This window comes from Lagopus muta, chromosome Z (assembly GCF_023343835.1).
Source record: "Lagopus muta isolate bLagMut1 chromosome Z, bLagMut1 primary, whole genome shotgun sequence".
NCBI lineage: Eukaryota > Metazoa > Chordata > Aves > Galliformes > Phasianidae > Lagopus > Lagopus muta.
Genome location: NC_064472.1, coordinates 10,055,493 through 10,081,009, shown reverse-complemented (window position 1 = coordinate 10,081,009; position 25,517 = coordinate 10,055,493). Strand labels below are relative to the sequence as shown.

The window sequence follows — 25,517 nt, the reverse complement described above, 5'->3', positions numbered from 1 at the left end:
CTGCACGCTCTCTCGCCTTTTTATTGCTCCCATCTCTGACTCTGCCCAGTGTTATGCAATCCGGGTGAGCCCACATCCAAATTTTCCAGTTGTGAGCACAACCCCAAAATTATGCTGGCAGGTCTTTTAGGAAGCTTGCAGAGATGGGGTCAGGAAGTCCAAGACCCAGCTGGAACTTCGGAATATCACTTGAGGACGAGGTGACACATGCTGATTCATCCCCACTGTGCAATACAGTATTGGAGACAAGAAATACGCCGTGCTCACTGAGGGCTCCTGTCGTACTGTGTGCAGGCACTGAAGACGCAGGGCTGCTGGGTAGAGTCCTATGTGACGACTTGCAGAAACTGCTGAAGAGAAGGTGAAATGGGCCAGGGTGCAGAAGTGGAGGCCACCCAACTGGCTGTAGGCATTGCTGAAAATGAGAAAAGGCCAGAGCTCTACCTCCGCACTGACTCCTGTTTGGTGGCCAGCAGCCTTTTGGAGTGGCTAAGCAATGCAAGCAAAACAACAGCCTGCACAGAGGCAAACCCATCTGGGCTGCTGCAGTGTGGAAAGACTGCTGCCCCGGGAGAGAACAAGGCTGTTTTTCAGTTGGACCACTGTAGAATAACAAAATAAGCGGCATGGTTTAAACACCCACCCTCACCTTTGCACCTTCACACCTTTGCACTTGATAATAAGCCTTAAGTAGCTCCTGAGAGGGGGGAAGCTAGCTGTGACCAGGAGTCACATCAGGTGAGAAACCATTGTTTCTGCTCATTGAGAAAGGGGAGGTTCTGCGAGCAAGCACAGCCCACGCTTCCCATAGGGCGCTACATCTGTGCGTGTGGGAGCTGGGTCCAGTGGTGAGAATTGTGAGCTCTGCTCCCTCCTAGCTCAGGAGATCGGCTTTCCTTGGCAATCTCTGAGACCACAGGCTGAAACACGGTCTCCTCTAGACAGCGGGCTCATTCTAAGAAGACCGTGGCGACGCAGACGGAAAGCTTACAGAGAAATGTTGCTGTCTGCCGGGAGTGCCTGAGCCTACTTCTGCCCGGGGAGAGTGGCAGGGACTTCACCTGAGCGAGGTGTGAGCAGGTGGACGAGCTGCTCAGCCTGGTGGTGGAGCTCAAGGATGAGGTGCAGAGACTTAGGACCATCAGGGAGTGTGAGCGGGAGATCGACTGGTGGAGTGGAGCACTGGCTTACCAGAGGGAAGGGCCCCGGGAACAAAACCCCAGACAGGTGGTGGAGCCCTGCCCTGTCACAGTTGGACAGACTTCACTGATGAGGAAGGTTGGAAAAGAGTCCCGACTCGGTGTCACAAGAGACATCCCCGCCTGCCTAGCCCGCCTCCACAACTCCCTCTAAGGAACAGGTTGCAGATGCTGGAAGTTGAAGGGGAGGTGACTGGAGAGCTGATGCAGGATCATCCTAGGAGAGAGCCCAGGGCAAGGAGGTCACCCCACGCCTTGAGGCTGCCTCGTCTGAAATGTGTCTATACCAATGCACGCAGCATGAGCAACAAGCAGGAAGAGTTGGAAATGATTGTGAGTCAGGCTAATCGTGACCTTGTTGCTATTTCCGAAACATGGTGGGACTACTGCCATGACTGGAGTACTGAGATAGATGGCTACAAGCTCTTCAGAAGGGATAGACGAGGAAAGAAGGGTGGTGGTGTGGCCCTTTATATTAAAGACTGTTTCAGGTAGAAGGGCTTGGGGCTGGGAATGATAGAGTGGAATGTCTATGGGTAAGGATCAGGGGGAAGGCCTGTGGGGCGGCATCTTGGCGGGGGTCTGTTATAGACCACCTAATCAGGACGAAGAGTTGGATGAGGCATTCTATGAGCAGCTCGCAGAAGTCACGCGATTGCCAGCACTTGTTCTGATGGAAGACTTCAACTTCCCTGATATATGTTGGAAATATAATATAGTGCAGAGGAAGCAGTCCAGGAGGTTTCTAGAGTGTGGAAGATTGCTTCCTTACACAACTGGTAGGAGAGCCTACCAGGGGCAGTGCCCTGCTGGACCTGGTCTTTGCTAACAGAGAAGGACTGGTGGGAGAGGTGAAGGCTGGGGACTGTCTTGGGCAGAGTGACCACAGAATTGTAGAATTCTCCATTCTTGGGGATGTCAAAAGAGTGACCAGCAAAACTATCTTCTTGAACTTCCAGAAAGCAGACTTTGATCTGTTCAGGGCGCTTGTAGCGCTGGTCCCTTAGGAGTCGCTTCTCAAGGGTAAAGGGGTCCAGGAAGCCTGGACACTCCTCAAGACCAGAATCTTAAAGGCACAAGAACAGGCTGTGCTGAGTGCCGTAAGGCGAGCCATAGGGGAAGACGACCAGTGTGGATGAGCCAGGAACTATTGTTGAGACTCAGGGAGAAAAAGAGAGTCTACATCCTCTGGAAGAAGGGACAGACGAGTTGGGGAGATTACAAAGAAGTATCTAAGGTATGCAGGGAAGAAGTGAGGAAGGCGAAAGCCCAACTTGAACTCAGGTTGGCCTCTGCAGTAAAAGACAATTAGAAAATCCTTTTGTAAATATATTAACAGCAAAAGAAGAACCAAAGATAATTCTCATCCTATACTTGATGCAGCAGGGAATGTGGTCACTGAGGATGAGAGGGCTGAGATCCTCAATGCCTTCTTTACATCTGCCTTTAATAGCCAGATCAGTTATCCTCCGGGCATTTTATGCCCTGATCTGGAAGTCTGGGACGCTGCTCAGAATATGCCCCCAGCAATTCCAGTGGAGACAGTCAGAGAGCTCCTCCTCCATCTGGACTGTCACAAGTCCATGGGACCAGATGGGCTGCACCCTTGGGTGCTGAGGGAACTGGCGGGGTGATTGCTGAGCTGCTCTCGGCCATCTATCAGCGCTCCTGGTTAAGTGGTGAGGTCCCAGAGGATTGGAGGCTTGCTGATGTGACTCCCATCTTCAAGAAGGGCCATAAGGAGGATCCGGGGAACTACAGGGCTGTCGGCATGTGTGTGGTGTTCAGGGGATCAGGCCTATCCAGCATGGGTTCGTGAAAGGCAGGTCGTGCTCAGCCAACCTCATCTCCTTCTATGACTGGGTGACCAGTCTGGTAGATGAGGGAAGGGCTGTTGATGTAGGCTATTGAGACTTCAACAAAGCCTTTGACACAGTCCCTTGCAGGCTTCTTCTGGGGAAACTGGCTGCCCGTGGCCTGGACAGATACACACTTCTTTGGGTAAAGAACTGGCTAGAGGGCCGTGCCCAGCGGGTCGTGGTGAATGGAGCTAAGCCCAGCTGGCGACCCATTTCAAGCGGTGTCCCCCAGGGCTCGGTACTGGGGCCCATCTTGTTTATTATCTTGATTGATGACCTAGATGAGGGGATTGAGTGCACCCTCAGTAAGTTTGTAGATGACACCAAGCTGGGAGGTGGTGCCGATCTGCATGAGGGTAGAGAGGCCCTTCAGAGGGATTTAGACAGGCTGAACCGCTGGGCTGAGGTGAATGGGATGAGGTCCAACAAGGCCAAGTGTCGGGTCCTGCACTTTGGGCACAACAACCCCATGCAGCGTTATAGGCTTGGGGATGAGTGGCTGGATGACTGTGAAGAGGAAAGGGACCTGGGGGTGTTGGTTGATGCTCGGCTGAACATGAGCCAACAGTGTGCCCAGGTGGCCAAGAAGGCCAACGGCATCCTGGCCTGCATTAGAAATGGTGTGGCCAGCAGGAGCAGGGAGGTGATCATCCCCCTGTACTCAGCTCTGGTGAGGCCGCACCTCGAGTGCTGTGTTCAGTTCTGGGCTCCTCACTACAGGAAAGATGTTGAGGTCCTGGAATGTGTCCAGAGAAGGGCAACAAAACTGTGAGGGGTCTGGAGCACAAACCTTATGAGGAGCAGCTGAGGGAGCTGGGATTGTTCAGTCTGGAGAAGAGGAGGCTCAGGGGAGAACTCATTGCACTCTACAACTTCCTGAAGGGAGGCTGTGGTGAAGAGGGATCTGGCCTCTTCTCCCAGGCAATGAGCAGGACATGGGGCAATGGCCATAAGTTGTATCAGAGGAGGTTTAGGTTGGACATAAAGAAGAACTTTTTCTCTCAGAGAGTGGTCAGGCACTGCAATGGCTGCCCAGGGAGGTGGTGGAGTCGCCGTCCCTGGCAGTGTTCAAGAGGCATCTGGATGAGGAGCTGCATGATGTGGTTTAGTGCTTGTGGTGGCGATGGTGATGAGGAGACAGTTGGACTAGATGATCTTATAGGTCGTTTCCAACCTTGTGATTCTTTGATCCCATGGTAACTAGCAGATGGATCGGGCCTCCAGAATTCAAGGGTTTCAGGTAGGTCTGGACTGGTGAACAAAGGCTGAACTACTGGTAGCTCAGTGGGCTCCTGACATGTCAGGCCATCTAGGAAGAGATGCAACATACAGATGGGCGTGGGATCGAGGGGTGGACTCATCCATGGACACTGTTCCTCAGGCTTTCTGTGAATGTGAATGACGTGTGGCAATTATGGAAGTCAAGTGCATAAAGCCTCTTTTGCACGGTGGATGATGGCTGAGATCTACGTATGGGGAGGTCTGGCAGCTGGATTTTATCACATTTCCAGAAGCCTGTCATGGCAGGCACCACGTGCTAACAGTGGTGGGAGCAATGATGGGATGGCTGGTCATGCATCCTGTGCTCCGTGCCACTGCCCAAAGCACCATCCTGGGTCTTGAAAAGCAAGTCTTGTGGCAACATGGCACCTGAGAAAGAACTGAATCAGATAATGAATCATTTTCAAAACAACATCATGAACACCTGGGCCAGAAAGCATGGCATCCACACATCCCTTATCATGTACAGCCTCTGGGAATGATTTGATGGACTGTTAAAGACTACCCAGAGAGCAATGGGTGCTGGGACACTCATACATTAGCACACACACTTAGCAAAACCCACTCACTTAGTCAACGCTTGTGGATCCATCTGCCAGCCGAGCTGGTCCTGCCCAATCAAAGTCTTACGTACTGCAGAAGGAGATGAAGTCCTGCAGTGCAGGTGAGGGCTCACACCTGCCCCAGGACCCCCTGCACTGCAGGAGGCTGCGAAGGACGCAAAGCCCACCTGCACATGGGCTCCTTTTGCTCAGGGCTGGCGTGCGGGTTTATGGTAGAATAGCAGATTGGCTTTTCTTGGAGGAAACAATATTGTTTACAGAAAAAGAAAAAATCCCTGAATATCTTGGGTGTCATATTTTAATGCCGATGAATATCAGAGTTGTCCTGGGGCTCTACAGTCCCTATCGTTGTGAATTTTCACACTTTCCTTCCATAACATTGGACCAGGGAGGCAGATGTAACTCGGTTTGCAGTGCGTTTTCTCATAGGTTCAATGTAGTTCCCTGAAACAAGTGTGTTTTATTTCTGTGGCCATCAGCCTATGGCCTCCTGGTGACCCATGTACCAGGAAGCACTCCCTTTCTTGTAAGGGAGAAAAGGCAGCAGTGGTCTGTCTTTCCCTTCAGCCTCACTTCTGAGCTCCGATTGCAAACCTGATCCCAACTGTAGGAGTCTAAGCTGCTACACAGACTGGGGCATTTCAGAGGCCGCAGCAGTACCACGGGGGGAGGGGGCTTTCAACTCAAAAAAACGACCGTGCCTTCTTACCAGACTTACATAAGATCTCTCCTACCAGAAGGAAATATCCCTCCGTTCACAGTCACGCCTCATTCACATCTTTGCTTTTTGGCTGCCACACATTAGAGAAAAACCACTTTCAGAGATAAAGAACTGGAAGAGTAAAATTGCTGTAAAACCATCAACAAGGCAAATAGCAACCCCAGTAATGAGGGCCAAGCTATATTATATAGCAATTAGCATCACACTGCTCAAAGCATTACAGGATGTTCCCATCCTTCCACATTACCCACCACGTGCACTCAATGCCTTGAGCAAAAGCAGCCCCACCGGTGGCAGGAATAACCCAGGCTGTCCTGCCCGGCATGTTTTTCAGGTGCACTGCAGGGACTTCATCTTCTACGATCCATAGCATGTTTGATTGGGCAGGACCAGCTCGGCTGGCAGGTGGATCCACGAGCGTTGACTGAACAGGTGGGTTTTGGGAAACATCTGGGGAGGGACACTGCAGGGATGCTGCACGAATAACCCCAGCCTTCCGCAGGCGGTGATGGAGACAGAGCTGAAGCAATGACTGCTCATTGAGAACAGGGGCATTGCTGACCACAGACATGATACGTGAGTGGTGAGCGGGGTCAGGAGCACAGGACAGGAGTGTGGACTCGGTGGTGAGGGGCAGAGGAGGTAGGTCAGAGCATGAGATATATTTGCCAGGTGTCAGTGGAATTCTGAATATCTCCAGAGAATGACAGCTCACATCCTCTCTGGGCAGCCTGTTTCAGTGCTGTGTCACCCCTGAAGTAAAGAAGGATTTGCTCATGTTCTGATGGAACTTTCTGTGCTCCAGTTTGCGACCACTGAACCTTGGTCTGTCCCTGGACAATGCGGAAAAAGCCTGGCCCTATCCACTTGACTCCCACACTACGTATTTGTAGGCATTGACAAGATTCCCCTCAGCCTTCTCCACACTGCACGGCCCCAGGTCTCCCAACCGTGCCTCCTACAGGAGATGCTTCAGGCCCCTCATTATCTCTAAGGCCCTCTGCTGGACTCTCTGAAGTAGTTCTCAGTCTTTCTTGAACTGGGAAGCCCAGAACTTGACTTGGTATTCCAGACGTGGCCTCGCCGGGGCAGAGGAGAGAGGAAGGATCACCTCCCTCGACCTGCTGGCCACGTTCTTTTTAATAAACCTCAGGATACCATTGGCTTCCTCGGTCTGAAGGCACACTGCTGGCTCATGGCCCACGGCTTGGCCTCCAGGACCCACAGGTCCTTCTCTGTAGAGTTCTTCTCAAGCAGGACAGCCCCCAACCTGTACTGATGTGTGCGGTTATTCCCCACCCACTGCAAGACTCTACACTTGCCGTTGTTAAATATCAGAAGCTTCCTCTCCACCCTGCTCTCTAGTGTGCACAGGTCTTGCTGAATGGCAGCACAGCCTTCTGGTATGCCAGCTGCTTCTCCCAGCTTCATATCGTCAGAAGATTTGCTCAGGGCACATACTAACCAGTCATCCAGGTCACTGGAGAAGATGCTGAACAAGGCACAGAACCAACCCCTGAGGAGCTCCTCTAGTGACATCCCTCTCATTAGACAGCTCTGCCAGTCAGTTCTCAGTGGAGAGGCCCTCACCGTCCTCTCACCTGTCCCACACCTCCTAAACTTGCCCACCGCGATGTTATGGGGACAGTGTGAATAGCCTTGCTGAAGTTGAGGCACACAACATCCACTGCTCTCCCCTCAACTACCCCGATGGTGATGACATCCTAGAAGGCAATTAGATGGGCCAAAAGTGATTTCCCCTTGGTGAATTCATGGAGACTGTTCTCGATAACCTTCTTCTCTTCTAATTGTTTAGAGATGGCATTCAGAACACGTTGTTCCGCTACCTTCGAGGCACAGAGGTGAAGCTGACCGGCCTGTCGTTTCCCAGTTTTGCCTTCCTGCCCTTTTGAAAGACTGGAATGACATTGGCCTCTGGAGGAAATGGTCCTCAGGCACCTCTCCTGTTTCTCCCTGACCTCTGAAAGATGATCAAGAGCACCTTGACAGTCACTTCTGCCAGCTCCTTCAGCACTCATGTGTGCACCTCATTGGTGCCCATGGATCTGTGTTGAGTTAGCCTACATGACCTCTGATCAGATCCTTCATGACCAAGGGGAAGTCTTCCTTTGCCCATGCTCTTGTCTCCAGGCTCTGGGATTCCCAAGGGGCAGTCTTTGCAGGAAAGAATGAAGTAAAGAAGTTGTGCAGCAATGCAGCTTTCTTGGTGCCCTCCATTACTAGGCCACCCACCTCATTCAGCAGCAGATGCACGTTCTCCCAGTCTTCCTTTTGCTACTGACATACTAAAGAAGCCCTTCTTGTTGTCCATGGCTGGGAGGTCGCTTCCCAGTGGGTCTCAGCCATCCTTGTGGCATCCCTGCATGTCCTGGCAACATTCCTATTTTCTTTGCAAGTGGCCAGAGCCTTCTCCCACATTCCAGAGGCATTGTTCTTCCATTAGTGCCTTTCCGTGAGCTCCTTGCTCACCTCTGCAGGCCTCATGCCACCTGTGCCTGATTGCTTAGTCTTAGAGATGCACTCATCCCGAATTTGGAAGAAGTGGTGCTTGAATGACAACCAGCTCTCCGGGTCCCTCTTGCTTGTCAGCACTCCAACCCATGGGAGGCCTCCAAGCATGTCCCTGAAGAGGTCAAAGTCGGCTCCCTGTAGTCCTGATTGCAATCCCACAAACTGCCTGATTTCTCCCATTCGAGATCCTGAACTCCACAGTCTCACAATCACTGCACCCAAGGCTTCCCCCAGCCTTCACATCCCCAACCAGTCCTTCCTGGACTGGCTGGGGAGGAACTGGTGTTTGGAGCAGTAAGATCCAGCGGCATACCTCTCCTCACTGGCTCCTCCACGATCTTTGCCAGAAAGTTTTCTTCCACGCACTGCAGGGACCTCCTGGGCTGTGTGTGCCTGGCAGTGCTGCTTTTCAAGCAAATATCAGAGCGGTTGAAGTCCTTCAGTGAAGTCTTCACTGATGCATGCTCATTAAGAGAATGCCGATTATAAGTAATTTATAGGTACTAAAATCGTAACATCTGCTCACTCAGCAACCAGCCATTATTTCTCGACACCTGCTTGACCCTGGATAGAGATAAGCTTGGAAGAAAGATAGAGGGGAGTACCTTGATGCCTTCCTGTTGCATCCGAACCTACCCACAGAGTGAGACAATCCAGCCTTGTGTGGAGGCCCTGGCTTCTTTGAAGTTTGATAAGCCTTCTGTTCTTTTGCTAAGGCTCTCTGATCCAAACAGAATAGCTTTACAACATGCTGTCTAGTCCATAATACTATACCAATACTACATTCAAAACCCATTCACAACATTCAAAAACCACTGCAGCTTTGCAAGCGAGAATTAATCCCGTAATTGAACAACTCTATTTCTAACGCACGCCCCGCACACCGCCAGCGTCACCTTGGAGGGGAGGGCAGAGCGCCGCCTGGCGGCAGAAGCGAGCAGCGCTGTGTCCCAGCGACAGCCCTGCGGCGTTCAGCGCGGACTGCTGATCCGCGAGCACCGGCTGCTGGACACTGGGGGGAGCGGACCGGCTGGCGGAGCTGCAGGGCCCGGCCGGAACACAGCTGCGGACATGGTGGCCGGGTGCGGCTGCTTGCGCGCCGCACCTTTGAGTCCGTTTAGGAATGTGGCGTTCGGGAATCGTGCTTGTTGCCCCTTTTCACAGGTCGCTCTTTGCAGCATGGAGAGCAGCCTGGACGCTCGTTGAGTGGTGTCCAGGGCTGAGGGCCATTTTGGAGCCCGGCTTTTGCCTGCACACGCCCTGCAGCTTGCACTGGGACCAGCGTCAGAGCGCACCGTGGCTCCCAGCACGCCGGCCGTGCTCACCTTCCTGGGGGCCGTGGGGCCGAGGCCGAGCAGGAGGCAGCATGGAGGTGCTCCGTGGCTGAGCTGCACTCTGCCTGCTGTTGCAGTCCTGCTTGGACCTGTTTATAAGCAGTGGGGGCTGCATGGGGCCCCTGGAGTCCTGCCAAGGGAAATCTGCATTCTGTGCTCCCTTTTCTTCCCCGAAGTGCCTGTGTACCATGACACACAGTGCGGGGAATGAACAGGAAGAGTCCGAGATCCATGGATGGTCGCAGGGCTGTGATATCTGTTAGGAACTCCGTTTCTATCACACGCCCCGCGCGCCGCCAGCGTCACCTTGGAGAGGAGGGCAGAGCGCCGCCTGGCGGCAGAAGCGAGCAGCGCTGCGTCCCAGCGACAGCCCTGCGGCGTTCAGCGCGGACTGCTGATCCGCGAGCACCGGCTGCTGGACACTGGAGGGAGCGGACCGGCTGGCGGAGCTGCAGGGCCCGGCCGGAACACAGCTGCAAAGACGGTGTTTGCCTGTGGAAAGTGGCGGTGTGGTTTAAATCAGTTTGCTCGCAGGCACAATGCTGTGTGCCCGTGGCCCTGCAGCGCTGTGGATCTTTGATGAGGGTTTTGTAAAGAGAGCAGGATGTGGCCCAAAATCTGGGCTGTGCACTGTACTGCTGTAAACCGTGCTGTGCCAGGTAACCAAGGCAGGCACTGTGAGGTTGGAGTGGCCAGGTATTGGCACTGCTGCAGAATAAGGCAGGAGATGCTTCTGTTTGGATGTTAGTAAAATTTTCTTCTCAAGAAGTAGTGGCAGAACAGTTTGCCTGGGGAAATGGTGGAGTCACCTTTCTGGAGATGCTGAAGAGCCTTGGAGTACTAAGGGACAAGCTTAGTAGGCACGGTGGGGATGGGTTGCTCTAAATGACCTTGGTCTCCTTGGCAGGGGGAGCATGGATGTTGCATGGCAGGATGCTGCAGGTATAGCTCACAGGCTCTGGGGCATTATAGCACAGCTTGGGTCTCAGAGGTGCAAGGATCAAGGGGGTGGCTACAGCCACAGCACACCATCATGGGGGGAGTGAAACCACATCCTCAGTGGAAGAGGATGGCACCCTCTCAAAGCCTCCCTTTACTGAGGTGCCCAAAGCACCCTGAGCAGACTTCTCATCTCCAATGCCCCAGCACTTAGAAGGTCATGCCATCTTGCTGTGCTGCTGCTGGGATCCCTTAAGGGTTAAGGCATTGTCACAGCCATCAGTGAGGGCTGTCCTGGTGGAGCACTTGCCTTGGAACCTACATTGTCTTCCAATGCCAAAATCTCATAGAATCCTGGAATCATTTGTCCCCTACCATGAACAGGGACACCTACAGCTCCATCTGGTTCTCAGAGCCACTCCACCTTGACGTGGAATGTCTCCAGGGTTTGGGCATCCACCACCTCTCTGGGCAACCAGTTCTGGTGCCCTCACCACTGACTGTAAAAAAACTTCTTCCTTAAGTCCTGTCTAAGTCTCCCCTCATTTAGTTTGAAGCCATTTCTCACTGTCTTATCACAACAAAGCTTGTTCCCATCTTTTTTACAGACCCCCTAATGGGAGGTCTCAGGGCTGCTCTCAGTTCTGCCTCAGCCTCCTCTTCCCCAGGCTGCACAGCCCCAGCTCTCAGCCCGTCCTCACAGGGAGCTGCTCCATCCTGACCATTCGTGCGGCCCTCCTCTGGACGCTCTCCAGCAGGCCCCCGTCTCTGCTGTGCTGAGCACTCCAGCTGTGGACGCAGCGCTCCAGGTGCGGTGTCACAGCGCAGAGCAGAGGGGCAGGATCCCCTCCCTCGCCCCGCTGGCCGCGCTGCTTCGGATGCAGCCCAGGATCCGGCCGGCTGCCTGGGCCGCAGGGCACACTGCTGGCTCACGCCCGGCTGCCATCCACCGGCACCCCCAGGTCCTTTCCGGCAGGGCCGTGCTCTGTCCCTACGTCCCCCGGCTCGTACTGGCAGCGGGGGTTGCCACGACCCGGGTGCGACGCCTCGCGCTTGGATGTGTTGAGCCTCAGGAGGTTCCCCTGGGCGCACCGCTCAGCCTGGCCAGGTCTCTCTGGACGGCATCCCGTCCCTCGGCCGTGTCGACCGCACCGCACGGCTAGGTGCCATCCGCAAACTGCTCAGGGTGCGCTCCGTCCCACTGCCGTTCACTTGTGATGATGTTAAAGGGCAGCAGTCCCAGAGCTGAACCCTGAGGGACAGCACAGACTGCAGTTTGTGTAGGATTCTCACCCTGGAACCCCTCTTGGCCACCAGTGCTATTTGCTTGACATTTTGTCCAGAATGATAGTGTGCAAAGCAGTATTGAAAGCTTTACTGAAATGCAGAAGGATTACATGAACTTGTTTCCCTACATCAACTGGGTGGGTGATCTTTTCTTAAAAGGAAATTTAGTTAAACAGGACTTTCCCCTCATGAACTCATGTTGGCTGTGACCCATGATTGCATTATCCTTCTGATGTTTTTCAGTAGCTCCCAGCATAATGCCTCCATAATTTTAGTAGGCGCTGAAGTGAGACTGACAGGCCGTAATTAGCAAGGTCTTCTTGCTTGCCTTTCTTGAACAAGAACAACATATTCTGGAACAATATTCCCCAGCTTTCAGCCAACTGGGACCTCTCCAGATTTTCAAGACTGTTGAAAAATAGTTGAGGCCTTGTGATGACATTGGCCAGCACTCTGAGTGCCCTGGGGTGGATCCCATTGGGTCTCATGGATTTAGATGCATCTGTATGGAACAGCAAATTACACACAAGTTGGGAGTTGGTTGGGAGCTGGTTGTTACTGCAGCCCTGGTCCTCCAGCTCCAGGGGTCCCAGAGCCCATCATCGGTGTTGAAAACAGACACAAAGAAGCCATCAAAGGTCTCTGCTTTGTCTGTGTCCCTGTTTGCAAAGTGACCATTCTCATCGAGTAATGAACCAACTTTCTCTCTGGTCCTTCTTTCGTTGTTAACATATTTAACATTTAGTATTTAAATTTCTTTTTGTCCTGCACAGCACTGTCCAGCTGCAACTCTAACTGAGCTTTGGCCACACCGTTTTTTTCCCTACGAAGGCAAACAGCATCCGTGTATTCTTCTCATGTTTCCTGACCTTGCTTTCAGTGGCCTTTCCTTCTAAGCTATTGAAGAAGATCCCTGTTCAGCCAAGCCGACGTTGTGGCCCAACTGCTTGACTTGTGACATTTTGAAATTGCCCATCTCATGGTCTTAGGAGATGGTGCTTAAAAAGTGGCCAGCATTGATGCATCCCAGTGCTTCAAAAATAGTTTCCCAGGGGGCTTCAGTGACTAGTTCCCTGAGTAGCCTGAACTCTGCTTTCTTCATGTCCAGGGCTGAAATTTTGGTATCCATTTTCCTCCTAACACCAAGGATTTTAAATTTGACTACTTCATGATCTGTGTGGCCAAGATGGTCATTCCATCCACAAGGCTTCTCAAGCTACGTATCTAGGAGGGAAGTTTTCCTCATTGGCTCCTCTAGTACCTGCACTAGGAAGTTGTCAACAAAGTGTTTTAGAAATCTCCTGAAACCGTATGGTGTTCCCACTTAACATCTGGCAAGTTGAAGACTCCATAAGGACAATGTCAGTTGATCTAGAGGTCTCTCAGTTCCTGCACTTGTGGTCCTGAAATACCATCCCTACTAGGAGTGAATCCTGTTTAGCAGAGCTGAGGACAAGGCCCAGGGGCTCCTCCATCCTCCCAGGACTTGTCCTCTGCTCTTGGAGCCAGGGAGAGCAGCAGAGGAGCGGGACCAAGCAGCTGTTTGTCCCCCGGCTGAGGCTGGAAGTCCCTCACTTCATCTGCTCAGGAGAGGTAACAGCTGGATGGAGATTGTGGGTATGGACATGTCAGATGCCAAAATGTTGTGCAGTGAGCTGCTGGGCTTTGAAATGTTGGAAACTGGGAAGCTAGATGCCAGGATGTTCAATATTGAGGCACGAATGTTTGGTAGGAACGATGCCTGCAGAAGGTGTTTTAGAGGCCACCGAGGTAGGGAGCGTCTCACTAACAGCCCTGTCAGCCCGTGCCCTATTTCCTAATTCATGTGAAGCAGATACTTGGACTAAATATTAACTGAAAATGCAAGGAGCTTGTTAAAAGGTAACTCCAGACAGAGCAGCCAAGAAGGGAAAAGGCTGCAGCAGAGCAGCAGTGTAAATGCACTCTGCTCAGAAAGGCTGAGAAGGAACTGCAAAAGCTCAAAAAACTCAAACCTGGGAGAAGGAATGCATCAAGGATTTAGCAATGTGTCAGAAGAGGAAGAGGAATCCAAAAGAGAATGCTTTATTGGCAGCTGCAGGCACTCAATGGAAAGTTTTGTCCCCCAGCCACTGCTGCTATCCCTGCCCTCCCAAAAACTGCCCTGAAATGCTGCCCTGCCCTGCCCACTGGCACTAAGGATTTACTGTGCTCTGAAAGACCATGCTGTGCTGCGAGCAATACTTGCTGGAGGACTGTGATACAGAAAAGGTACTCATCCCCCAGTCAAGTGCATCCTAGTTGCTGGTCCCCTGCCTGTCCCTCTTCCAAGCTCAGCTGGAGGGGAATAAGAAGCACATGCGGTACAGCTCTGCTGTTGCGGGACGGTTTATTTGGCTCGTGGTGCATAGGCACAGGGATGCAGCAGGTGGGCAGCAGGACACAGTGAGGAGGCAGCAGAGATCCCAGGTGCTGCAGACAGGATCTTGAGGAACAGGCAGTGCTCTCCATCACTTGACACGGGTGAAGACGTTGGTGCCAACCCTGCAGGAAGAGGGGTCAGTGGGGTGGGGTGGGCATTGCAGGGGTGGCAGCGAGAGCTGTGCTCACCTGACGGCCTTCCAGGTGTCCTTGCGGGAGGGAACCTCTTCCCGCAGCAGCCATGCCATCTCCAGCGTCTCCTTCCCACGGCGGTCCACGAAGCACTGTCCCACAAAGACAGTGGTGGAGTCTGGGGGTAAACCGAGGGCTGAAGCTAGGGGAATAAAGACTGCCTTCTCTGATAGAAGGACACCCTGGGTGCCTGGGCTGACAAATAGCTCTATCAGACCCTTAGACAGACAGACACCTTGGGCAGAGCTGTCTGGCTATCTACAGCCTTGCTGGTGCTGCCATACCTGCAAACTGCCACTGCACAGTGAAGCCAAACGTGGGCTGCTGCCCCTTGGTGCTGGCGGGCTGCTGGGCCCCTTGCAGCGGTGACACCAGGATCTGCTTGTTGGTTACTGCTACCGCTGTCTGGTAGGAGCCGGAAAAGGTCCCAGCCACGTCCAGGGCTGAGATGGTCATGTTGGAGCCCAGCTCATTTCTCCACAGGCCCTGCAGATCACACTAGGACCAGGGGACACGGCAGCGTGTCAGATCACAGCACGGCCCAGCACAGCTCGGCATGGCAGCTAGCCCCCAGCGCTCGGTTCCGGCTGCCCTCACCTTCCTGGAGGCTGCAGGGCCGAGGCCAAGCAGGACCAGGCCAAGCAGGAGGCAGTAGCGGCGGTGCTCCATGGCGAAGCTGTGCTCTGCTCCAGTCCTGCTCAGAGCTGTTTATAGCGGTGGGGGCTGTGTGCGGCCCCTGGGCAGCCTGCCAAGGGTCACCAGCAGGAGACGGGCCACCGCCTGCAGTGGCACGGGGGATGTGGTGACGCAGGCATTACTGCCACAGCACTGCGTGGGGGCACAGGAGAGGCACTGGGAGGCCGTATGGGGGCACAGGAGCCAGAACTGCTGCCTGAAGGGATGTGACAAGAACTAGAGCGTGGCTGCAGTAAAGTACTATTAGGAGGAGAGGCAGGAGCAGTGTTGGCACCGTGGCATTGTCACTGGCTTGGGAGCAGCAGGACTGCCCTCACCCCACAGGTTGGGGAAACTGGTGCCAACCACGGGAGGACAAAGGTCAAGGTGAAGGTGTCCCACCTCAGTGCTGAGCAGCCTGCACAGGGAACCAGGTACGCTGTCGCCACTGGGCCACTGCTTTTGGCCTGAGCTTCCCCACAGCTCTCCAGTCATCATCAGTGCGTGACTGCAAGAGCCACAGGGCCCTCTGCCCTCTTTCCCAGCAGCTGGTGGCAGCCCCCTGCAAGGGCTGGTGACATTTCAGAGCCCACGTTGGTTTCTTTGCCTTCCTGCAGACATAAGTGGAGAGCTGGCCGTCACCCCAACTCTGCACGCAAATCCCCACCCCTGCACCTGCACACACACCAGGAAGCACAAGGAGAGTGATAGACAGCTGAACAATAGTTTATTAAGAACTTAAAACAATCAATTTTCTAAAACCTGCTCCCCTGCCTACCCCAGCTCACAGCACGGTGCCAGACCAGGCTGGGCACTGTTGGGGCTGGGATTGTCACCATCCCCCAGTGATTGTCCCAGCTGGGCCCCCCAGCTGCAGAGTCAGCCCAGGGAGCTACACACTACAGCACCCATGTGTCAGTGTGGGCCGCATCCTGTCCCTGTCACATTCTGCAGGCCACATACCCCAGGACACGTCTTGGGGAATGGGAGTCCTGCAGAAGCCCTGAGCACCAGGGAGGGGACAGTCACATATCCCCATCCAGTCCCCTCCTCTCACCACAATGATGACAGGACATAACACGTGCCTATGGTCTCCTGTGCAGCACAGAGGCTGGGGATCCCCCAGAGCAAGGGGCAGAAATGTGGGAGCCAAAGAGGTAAGAAAGAAAACAGCAATTTGAGCATTCTCAAAAGAGGGAGGCACAGGATGAAATCCCTGCAACTCTGCTCTGTGCCACCCAGTCTCAGGGGTGCAGAGGATTCTTCTAGGGTGGTGTGGGTTTGGAGGCCTGGCGGGCTTTGCTCTCCAGGGCCAGCTGCATGCTCCAGATGCTGAGGGGCCGCATGTATGCCAGTGAGCGGAAGAGTTTCTTCTCACAATAGGCTTCAGGGGTCTGGAAAGCCATGCCCAGTTTCTCCCACACCGTTCGGTAGCAGCCCTCTGCTGTGCGGAAGCCCTCCTGCACCAGTCCCTGTGGAAAAAAAGGCTGCCATTGTCCTCTCTGTGGCATGGAGATTGACACATGCCAGCTCACCCCCTGGCACGCCTGCTTACCTCCTGGATCATGGTGGCAGCCAGAGCATAGACAACACCAACCCACACCTCACTGGACTGCACGCTAGAGGTGTCAGGCACACCATCAGGCCGCATGCCATTCACAGCACCCATGGTGCCACCCGCAAAGCTCATCACATTCTTCTCAAAGATGGTCTTCAGTGCGCTGACAATGTGGCTCTTGGGGAAGACCTGCATAGAGACAGTGCCAGCAACTTGGTGACATTTCTCGCTAGGAATAGGTCAACACTGCTTGCTGGTAAGTGGGCACCTTAGGAAAACACCAGAAGGCCTTTTCCCCCAAAAAAAGTCAGAAAGGAGAGGCAGACCTTTTTGCCACCTTTCCCGATGGTGCCCAGTGACTCCTCCACAACTGCATCTCACTCCTGCTTTGGGGTTTGCTTTGGGGACAGGCCAGCCACACTCCTCAAACTTGCCCTACTTGAATTCCCAGCCTGCACTTATGGTCACTGCTGATGTTTTTCAAGCTATTGCAAACTCATAACCCAAGCTTTCTGCTGGTTAAAACTGCTGTCTCACCCCCATCATAGCTACTTCATCTAGCTAGTGTAGCCTGCCACCATCTACAACAGACATTACAATGCTGAGAAAAGATGAGACACAGACCAGAGGTGGACAGGAGAACGGGTCAGAGATGCTGGAGGGGAAGGCTGTGGCACAGCCAGGGTAGTGACACGGGGATACATCCTGCAGCTGAAAAGTGGGACTGTGAATACCACAAGGCTGATTACAGTGTGTGTTGGGAATCCTATCAAAAGAGCTGAACATCAAAAGTTACCTATCAAACAGGATACTCAGCTTCTGCACAGTGGAATAAGAAAAACTGAGCGTGTTTTTGACAGATTTCAGAAGGACTTCAACTTCAACTTCCTTCAGGTTTGCCATTAGGTGGCAATGACTGACTGTGTCCCTGACCAAGGGTTGAGGCAAGATATCTTCATGAGATAGCACGAAGATAAAAGGTTGGACTGTGACACATGGGACACCTTGTGATTTTCTGCTTATGGCAGAAGAGCCTTGAGACTTTTACCACTAGCAAAAGGTCTGTGAAGGGTCAGCAGCGCTCACTGAGCAAACAGTTGCTTCAAGAGAATACAGAAGGAAAAACAAGTTATTCAACAAGCCAAAGCCAAGAGCTCACAAGAACTACAAGAACAAACTGAAGCACCATGCTGACTGAGCCCTCAGAAAACAAAACCAAACCAGAACAACCCAAGCATGAAAATGCCTGCCAATCAAACAGCAAGGAGAACTGCATAAAGATGGAAAGACTCTGCATGTAGCTGGAAGTAAATAATGCTTCTCTGTGGTGCTAAAACTAAAAAGTCATAAAAAGGGCATTAGGACAGGAAATAGGCAGTTTGCTTGCCTGGTCCCAGCACAGGATGCACCAACTTTTTCTGCACATTTGCTGGAAATGTTAAGGAAGTGGCAAGCATGGTGACATGCCACAGGAGCTTGCCAAAGCCTGGCAGATAACCCAGCAACTTCTGCAGACTCATCAGGGGAAAGGCAGTGGATCGCTTTATCTGTGCTAAAGCCAAGCATGTGATACAGTCATGTTTTGCAGTGTGGATCTGGAGATAAGCAGAAAGATTGCTTGGGAAAGTCTTCTTCAGCAAAAAAAGTTTGAAGGCAAAATTTCTTCAGGACTGAGGTCACCAAATTATCTTATCTTTGCATTTCATTACTGACCTACATACACAGTAGGAAAGCATTAATGAAGTTACAACAGGAGAACTGCCAGCAGCCAAGGGATCAAAATACATGGAAAAAACTGGATGACCGTAGTAAACAGAGAGTTCATCAGTGCAGCCTTCAGCAAGCTCAAAGCTCACCAGAGAGCAGGGGACAAATGATACCATAAGCAACAAAGTCAGACATCAACAAAAACATAGGCGAGGTTTCAGACTGTGCTACATTTACCACTTGCATCTAAAAAGGCTGTTTGAGTATCACTGCACAAGGCTGGAGGGCACAGCCAGATGCTGTCTTCTCACCAAGTCCCACAGAATTTCCTACAGGCACACTGCTCCTGGGGAAGAAACTTTTGCATATTCTTTCCCACCACAGAGAGCTCTGCTCTGGAGCAGCGGGATCTGACCGCTTCCTCAGTCGTAAGTAATCCACAGGAGTGCTCTCTGCTGCCATGCTGTGTTCCAATACTATGTTACTGATCACTGCTCTCATGCCTCATCACACAGAGCTGCCTTTGGCCAATTCCTCCTTTGTGAGGTAAGAGCTGTGGGCTTTAGGGCCACAAATCAGTCTCCATGTCCTCCAACGCTCATTTAGGACTTCAAACTCAGCAACAAACAGCATGTGGAAAGTTTCATGCATATTTTCACTGGTTTCTAAGCAAACACCATTGTGCTGAGAGCGGAGCCCAGCAGGACCCTCCTAGCAGCATGCCAGACTTGACCAAGGTTACACACTCTGCTTGTGCAGCCCATCTCTGAGCTGATTTCCATTTAGTACACTGACGTGCATTAAGCCACCTCCACCCAAGTGCTGCCCAGTGCATACCAGCAGCTAGCACACAGCCCACACCAGGTGCTCACTCGGCTGAGCTTTCACAGACCCCTTCTCCTCACCTCCAGCTCCTTCTGGTTCAGGCCACAAGCCCCCAGGAACCACTGCCCCGCACACTGGTCTGACATGATGCTGTCGGAGGTGCTGCTCCCGCTGCTGTCATAGTTGTAGTATTTTCCTGGAAAAAGCCAGAAATATGGTATGCTGACGGCTGCAGCTGATGCGCTGTTCCATCCCCCCTAACCTTCCCACCAGCCAGCACGCACCATTCCACAGCAGCCTTTCAAATGACTCCTTGCCTTTCTGCAGGATGGCATCATACTTCTGCTGGGTCTCGGTGTCACCCAGCACCTCTGCCATCTTACACATCATCTGAACAGCTGCCAGCCACAGCCCACCGCAGTATGCACTGCCAGAGCAAAAAGGACAATCGCGTTGGCGATGCTGGACACATTGCGCAGTGCTCTGGTGACGCACGGGGAGCATGTCCCCAGCTCCGAGCTACCTCCCACCACTCAGCCCACACTCCTGGCCTGCTCACCTGGCCCCGGTCACCACCCATATATCGTACGTCTGGTCAGCAGTGCCCCCGTTCTCAATAAGCCCGTCATTGTCAGTATCAAACTTCAGCTCCGACTCCATCACAGCCTGTAGGAGGCAGGAGGGGGTCATGAAGAATTCCTGCTGTGTCCCTCTCCGGATGTCTCCCATCTTCTAAGGGCCCTCCCACAGTACCTGGCAGACAGGCCACATGTCCTGCAGGTACAGTGCATCATGCGTCAGGTAGTAGTCACGATACACCTGCAGCACAAACTTCAGGTTCAGGTCCTTCCAGTTGGCAGTGTCGTGTATGAGATAGGCATTGACTCGCTGCCAGGGCTCATCACCTGCATGAGGACAGAGCAGATACAGCAGCACAGCAAGCAAAAGCTATCCCTATAAGGACCCAGAAGTGCCACAAACAAATAGCACCGAAGTGACACGTTGTACCCACTACCACCTCCTCTGCGAGCATCTGTTCAGCATCCCTGTGCATCCCCCTCACCTGGCTCCCCAATGTCATGGGGCACCACATTCTTCGTCTTCACTGGGGCTGTTTCGCCACACACCAGGTACTGCCGTGGCTGCATGTCCTCGTTCAGCACAGTGACAGCTGGAAGGGTGCGGGATATTAGTAAGGCATCTAGCCCAAACCACAGGCATAGACAGGGCTATCAGCACCCTGCTATGCCCTGCAACATACTGGGGGACACCAGTCTGCTCCCAGTCTCTTGCAGTAAGGACATGTCCCAGTGCTGGGGGAGATGCTGAGTGGTATCAGTGGGATGGGGTTTGCCAAACAGAGCTTAGCAAGGAGCTGGAAGGTAATACCAGCCCTTCAGCACCAACACCTATGGCAGAGGCCAGTCCCATAGCACCACCCAAACAACTCACCAATGTCATACTGCAGGCTGATCTGCAACTTGGGCCACAGCATTATAAGGGCAAAGGATGCATAGAAGTGGACATCATAGGTGTTGTACATACGGTACTCCTGCCCTGGAAGCAGCAGAGGGGCAGTGAGGGAGGGGAGACACAGAAGGACAGGTCTCCCTCCCCATGCCATGCTTCATTCTGCAGGGGTGCAGAAAGCATCCTCGGAACAAGTAAAACAGGGAGGGCGCACTTGGGACATGAGGTGCATTGTGTCCCAGTGAGTTGTTACCTTCCAGATAAGCAAACCTCCCGTACTCCTGCAGAACAGGGAGGAGGTGGGACAACTTGGCAGCCGCTGGTCCCTGCAGGTCCTCGGGGAGGCAGTCAGGGTGTATGTCCAGCCAGATTGTGCCCCCATCCGTCATGAAGTACAGCTCATTGAACAGGGCTGACTTGTACCAGGAAGGCAGCTGACTGCAGGGAGAGGGAAAGTCAGCCAATGACCCAGTCTGCTGTCCCCTGCTCAGTCACTATCCCCCATCCACCCCACCTGTCCTCCAGGATGGGCTTCTGCCATGCTTCGATCTTCCTCTCCCACTCCTTGTAGTGTGTCAGGGCATAGTGTGACAGTGCAGGAGCTGCATCGCCATTGCTGCCAAAGAAGCGTGTGTACCGCCTGCCAAGAAGAAGAACTCAGCTCAGGGGCGATCCAAGGAGCTCCACCAGGCTGTCACAAAGCACCCACCTGAAGTGCAGCCTCTCCTTGGAGCCAAAGTGAACACGGGGCATGTCCCACGCTAGGGCCAACTCCAGTGTCCCGTGGCCTCGTGCAGGCACCGTGCAGCTGGCACACACCGCGGCTGCTGTCACTTCTCCCTTCTGCGTCTGCTTGCTTTTACCTGCCAGAAAGACAATAAAAAAAGGGTTCACAAAGTAACCAAGGAAGCTTACAAAGCCTGAGGGATTGCTGTCTCAAAGGAACAAAGTTTTCTGGTCCCGAAAACACAAAATGGGTATCTGATGCATTCTGGAGGCAGCACTGCTGTGCATGAGCAACTGTTTTTTGCAACCAGGATAGAATACTTACCATGGGACAAGGAGTCATAGGGGGTTGAAAAAAAAAAAAAAAAACCAAAAAAACAGCATGGAAGCAGAGAGAGAAATTAGGCAGAAAAGCCAGCAGGCACACGTGGAATGACCCTGTCACTCAGGACTGCAGACTGCCAGCGCAGGCACCTGCACTTTGCAGTGACAGTCATCGCCTCCAGCTTTCTAAAGGGTGTTTGAACAGCACCTGCATTTAAAAAATGTCCTCAAGCAACTGCGTAATTATACACCAGTCCTGACATGTGTACCAGGTAAACTCATTAAGGCAACAATTTTCACGGAAGTATAGATCCTATGATAAGGTCCAGCATGCATGAAGGAAAACCACATCCCAATAGCCTAAGAGCTCCAAGTGCATCTGCAGACAGCAGAAAGGAGTTTTCGTTTTCCTGAAATATTTAGGCAACTGGTGACATGAATCAGCCCTCACGAAACATTGCAGAGGTCCACTGCCAGCATCACAAATCTGTCAGCAGTGTCAGCAATCTGTTCTCTCGGAAGGCAGGCAGGGCGCTGGACACATGCACAGCTCTACTGCAGCAGCAGGACAGCACAGACTGCAAAAGTGTCACCCTGCTGGAAGGCAATGAGTGAGCAAGCAGCTGAGGATGACGCAAAGTATCAAGGAAATTCCAGAGACCTTCAGGAAACCCTCGTGGCAACAAGAGGGCAGCAGGTTACGCCAGCTTCGGAACACAAGAGCTGCTAAGTGCTCCCTAAACAAACCAGAACCAGCTCGGCTGGCAGATCTGGCAGCACGAACCTAGGGAAGGTGGCTGGGCACCACTACAGCCACATAGCAAACCTCAGCCCGTGCACCCCCCAGGCCTCTGAGACAGCACTCACCAGTGGGGGACTCCAGCTTGCCATCCTGCAGGAGGTCCTGCCACACATCCCTGCCTGACCCCGCAGGGTCAAAGGCAGTAAGGTGAGTGATGACTGTGCCAGCCTGGGGATAAGGAGAGCATCAGGAAACAGCTCCCATTCCAAAGCAGCAGGTGATGCAATTGTATCACCCCAGAGTACATCTGAAGCTGGAACTTTCTCAGGTGGCCAAAGCTACCCACCAACAATCTCACAACCATAAGCTTGGTCTCATGCTGTACACCAACACCACCCCCAAGTCTGCTTGCCTGGCATCATGCAAGCCTCACCCACTGCATTACTTGCTGGAACCCCAAACAAGTGTTCCAGGGAGCTTGAAGACACCCTCCTGCTCTTATCCAGCTCCAGGGCTGTCCCCACACTGGGGACCACCCCACAGCCACCAGGAGCAGCACAGCCCCACTCCAGCCCTCACCTTCTCTCGGGCAGCCATGGCAAAGATGAAGGGGTTGACGGGTGTACAGTGGTGCAGCAGGACACCAGCCACCCGCTCCCCACCGTCCTGCAGGGCAAAGGGTTCATTCCAGTGGCCCCCACTCCCATCCGACTTTGTGCCCGTGCCATTCTGCAGGGTGAACATGATGGAGACATCCACAGGCTCTTCATTGTTGTTCTCCACCTCCCAGATGAACACCCCCACCGGCAGGCTGGAGTCCTGCAGGGATACAACACAAACATAAAGGTAGCAAGTGGGCAGAACACAGTGTCAAAGCACTAGTGGGAGGGGAACAGAGCAGCTGCCAGAGCAGAGCGCAAGCAGCAAGGGATGGCTCCTGTCAGCACTAGGTCTGGCTGCAACAAAGCCCACTGCAGCTGATACCAGGAACGGGATCTTAGGACAAAAATATCAGGCTGGAAAAGAAAATGATCAAGAAGGGAAGCCTGGCCGACAACAGTCGTGCCTTAGCAGCACCAGTGTGGCACTCCAGAAGCACTGGGACCATTGCCATAAAATACCACATCACTCCCCAGCTCCTTCCTGGAGCTACTGCAGTACCTCAGGGCACAGGCGTGATGCTTGAAGAACTGTCACCTCACCTTGTAGTCATGGGGGATGACTGGGGAGATTTGGCGGCACGTGAGCACCACGTTCTGCCCTGGCAGCTCATAAACCATCCAAGCACGGGGGTACAGTGCATGGTAGAAGGCATAGTGGCCACAGTAACCCCAGTTCCAGCCCTGAAGAGCACTGGGTTTCTCCACAGACAGGACCTGCTGGTAAACAGTCTGTCCCTTGCGACGCAAGCACACTGTGAACTGGGGAGAAAAAGAACACAGGGGAACAGGGTGAGCCCTGAGGCAGGCGTCACGGTGCTGCAGGGGGCAGGTGGCACCATGCCCTACCTGGTCAGTGATGACTGTCTCATAGTGGTACATCCCAGGGTTCAGCTGCCAGCGGCAAAACTCGCCCCGCCAGCCACGAGTGATGGTACCGCCGCCAATCCCACCTAGTGGGCAGCCTGGTGGATGCAGGGGTCAGTACTGCCCTATGCCCCAAGCAGCCCCTTCCTGGCCAGAAGCACCCAAGGGCCAGGAGCAGGACAGTGCCTCTTACACTACCCCATGCCCAACCTGGGCTCACCATAGATCTGCTGCAGAGGGACGGCATTCAGGAGGTCGATGAAGGGAGCTTTCTTCTCAATGCGAGTTTTCTTGTACCACCACCTCAAGTACCTGCAGGGAATGCAGGAGGTGTGACTGCAGGTAGGAGCCAGCACCAGCCATCCCTTGTCAGCCCCACAAGGCAGCAGTGCCCATCAGATAAACACGCACTGTGGAGCTGGCCTCAGGCAGTGCCCTCTCACCCGACTGCTCACCAGTGGGCTGCACTGAGCCCAGCCTGCTGCCCCTAGGATGAACACATCTGCCCCACCTCAATGGTGGGTAAAGGCTTTTCCAACAAATCTGGAGGCAGTAGCAATGCCGCACTTGGCTGCATGAGGATAGCACACAGAGGTCGGGAGAACCAGCCCATCCTGTGCAGCCACTGCCACTATCAGCAGCTCCATCACTTTGCTTTGTGGAGGTGCCCCGAAGCGAGGAGCAGGGAAAGCACAGCAGATTCCCACCTTCAGCTTTCCCAGCAGCACACAGCACAGGCAATTGAGATTTTACAACCAGCAGAAAGCCTGCCTGCAATGAGCCAAACCAGGTCCAGAGGGCATTGCTTTCTGCTCAGCCTGGCACAGAGATTAAGCCTGCCCAGATAGCTCCCAGTGTGCCCCATCACCACAGCTGTGCCACCGGTGCACCCAGAGTCACCCTGCAGAAAGCTGCAGCAGTGCAAAGCCCCATATTGCATCCTTCCCCTGCACCAAGGCCACGGCACAGAGCACGGCACAAGGAAATGGTCAGCGGTGACACAGCCTCAGGCACATCGCCTGCATTGCACCGGGCCGCGAGCCCAATCTTTCCCGGGGAGGCATGGCTACTCCCTCCTGCTGGAAGGAACCTTTGCCCCGCACACGTCTCGCAGGTGACAGCAGGGCCGCGGAGCCGGTGCCAGGTGCTCCTGTACCCCATCTGCAGCGCGGGGACGCGAACTCCGGACCCCGGCGGGGACAGCCGGCGCGGGGTCGAGCCCGGCACAGGGAGACAGACGGGAGCCGCGCAGAGCGCGATGACACGGCCGCTGCTCCCCTCCGCCGCTCCCAGCCGGGGTCCAGAAGACTCCGGGGCGGCCCCTCTGCCCGGCCTCCCCCCCCCCCCCCACCTCTCTGTATCAGCCCATCGCGGCCCCTCCCGCCGCATCCCATCCCCACCGCACCTCCCTCCCTCTGGCCCGCCGCCGGTGCCCCTGCCCGTACCGCAGCATCATGCCGACATGCCGCAGTACGTCGCTGAACGGCACGTCGCCGGCTCCAAAGGGCTGCCGCTGCTCCGGGAAGCGGTGCGCCAGACACAGCCGCCAGCCGGCGGTCTCCACGCCGCGGCCCCGCGCCGAACCCTCGTAGCACTGCATCAGCAGCCCCGCGTCCGCCATGGCCATAGCCCCGGCACAGCCACGGCCTTGTCCAGC

At 53.9% G+C, this 25,517-nt stretch overlaps 2 protein-coding genes across 2 annotated transcripts; both read right to left on the bottom strand.

Annotated features, from left to right (window-relative positions):
* Positions 1–14,064: 14,064 nt before the first annotated feature.
* Positions 14,065–15,019, bottom strand: LOC125686797 (avidin-like). The gene is made up of 4 exons (XM_048931237.1): positions 14,905–15,019; positions 14,592–14,805; positions 14,305–14,425; positions 14,065–14,238 (listed from the first exon to the last, which is right to left on the bottom strand). The coding sequence occupies exons 1-4, from the start codon at positions 14,974–14,976 to the stop codon at positions 14,205–14,207; spliced, it is 441 nt and encodes a 146-aa protein (XP_048787194.1). The 5' UTR covers positions 14,977–15,019; the 3' UTR covers positions 14,065–14,204.
* Positions 15,020–15,692: 673 nt separating this feature from the next.
* GBA2 (glucosylceramidase beta 2) lies at positions 15,693–25,481 on the bottom strand. The gene is made up of 17 exons (XM_048931329.1): positions 25,306–25,481; positions 24,081–24,172; positions 23,843–23,958; positions 23,537–23,755; positions 22,914–23,153; positions 22,460–22,562; positions 21,252–21,405; positions 21,057–21,182; positions 20,796–20,980; positions 20,525–20,629; positions 20,136–20,243; positions 19,826–19,977; positions 19,632–19,738; positions 19,357–19,499; positions 19,153–19,268; positions 16,538–16,729; positions 15,693–16,454 (listed from the first exon to the last, which is right to left on the bottom strand). Exons 1-17 carry the CDS (start codon positions 25,479–25,481, stop codon positions 16,248–16,250), a joined length of 2,541 nt encoding a protein of 846 aa, XP_048787286.1. The 3' UTR covers positions 15,693–16,247.
* Between the last annotated feature and the right edge of the window lie 36 nt (positions 25,482–25,517).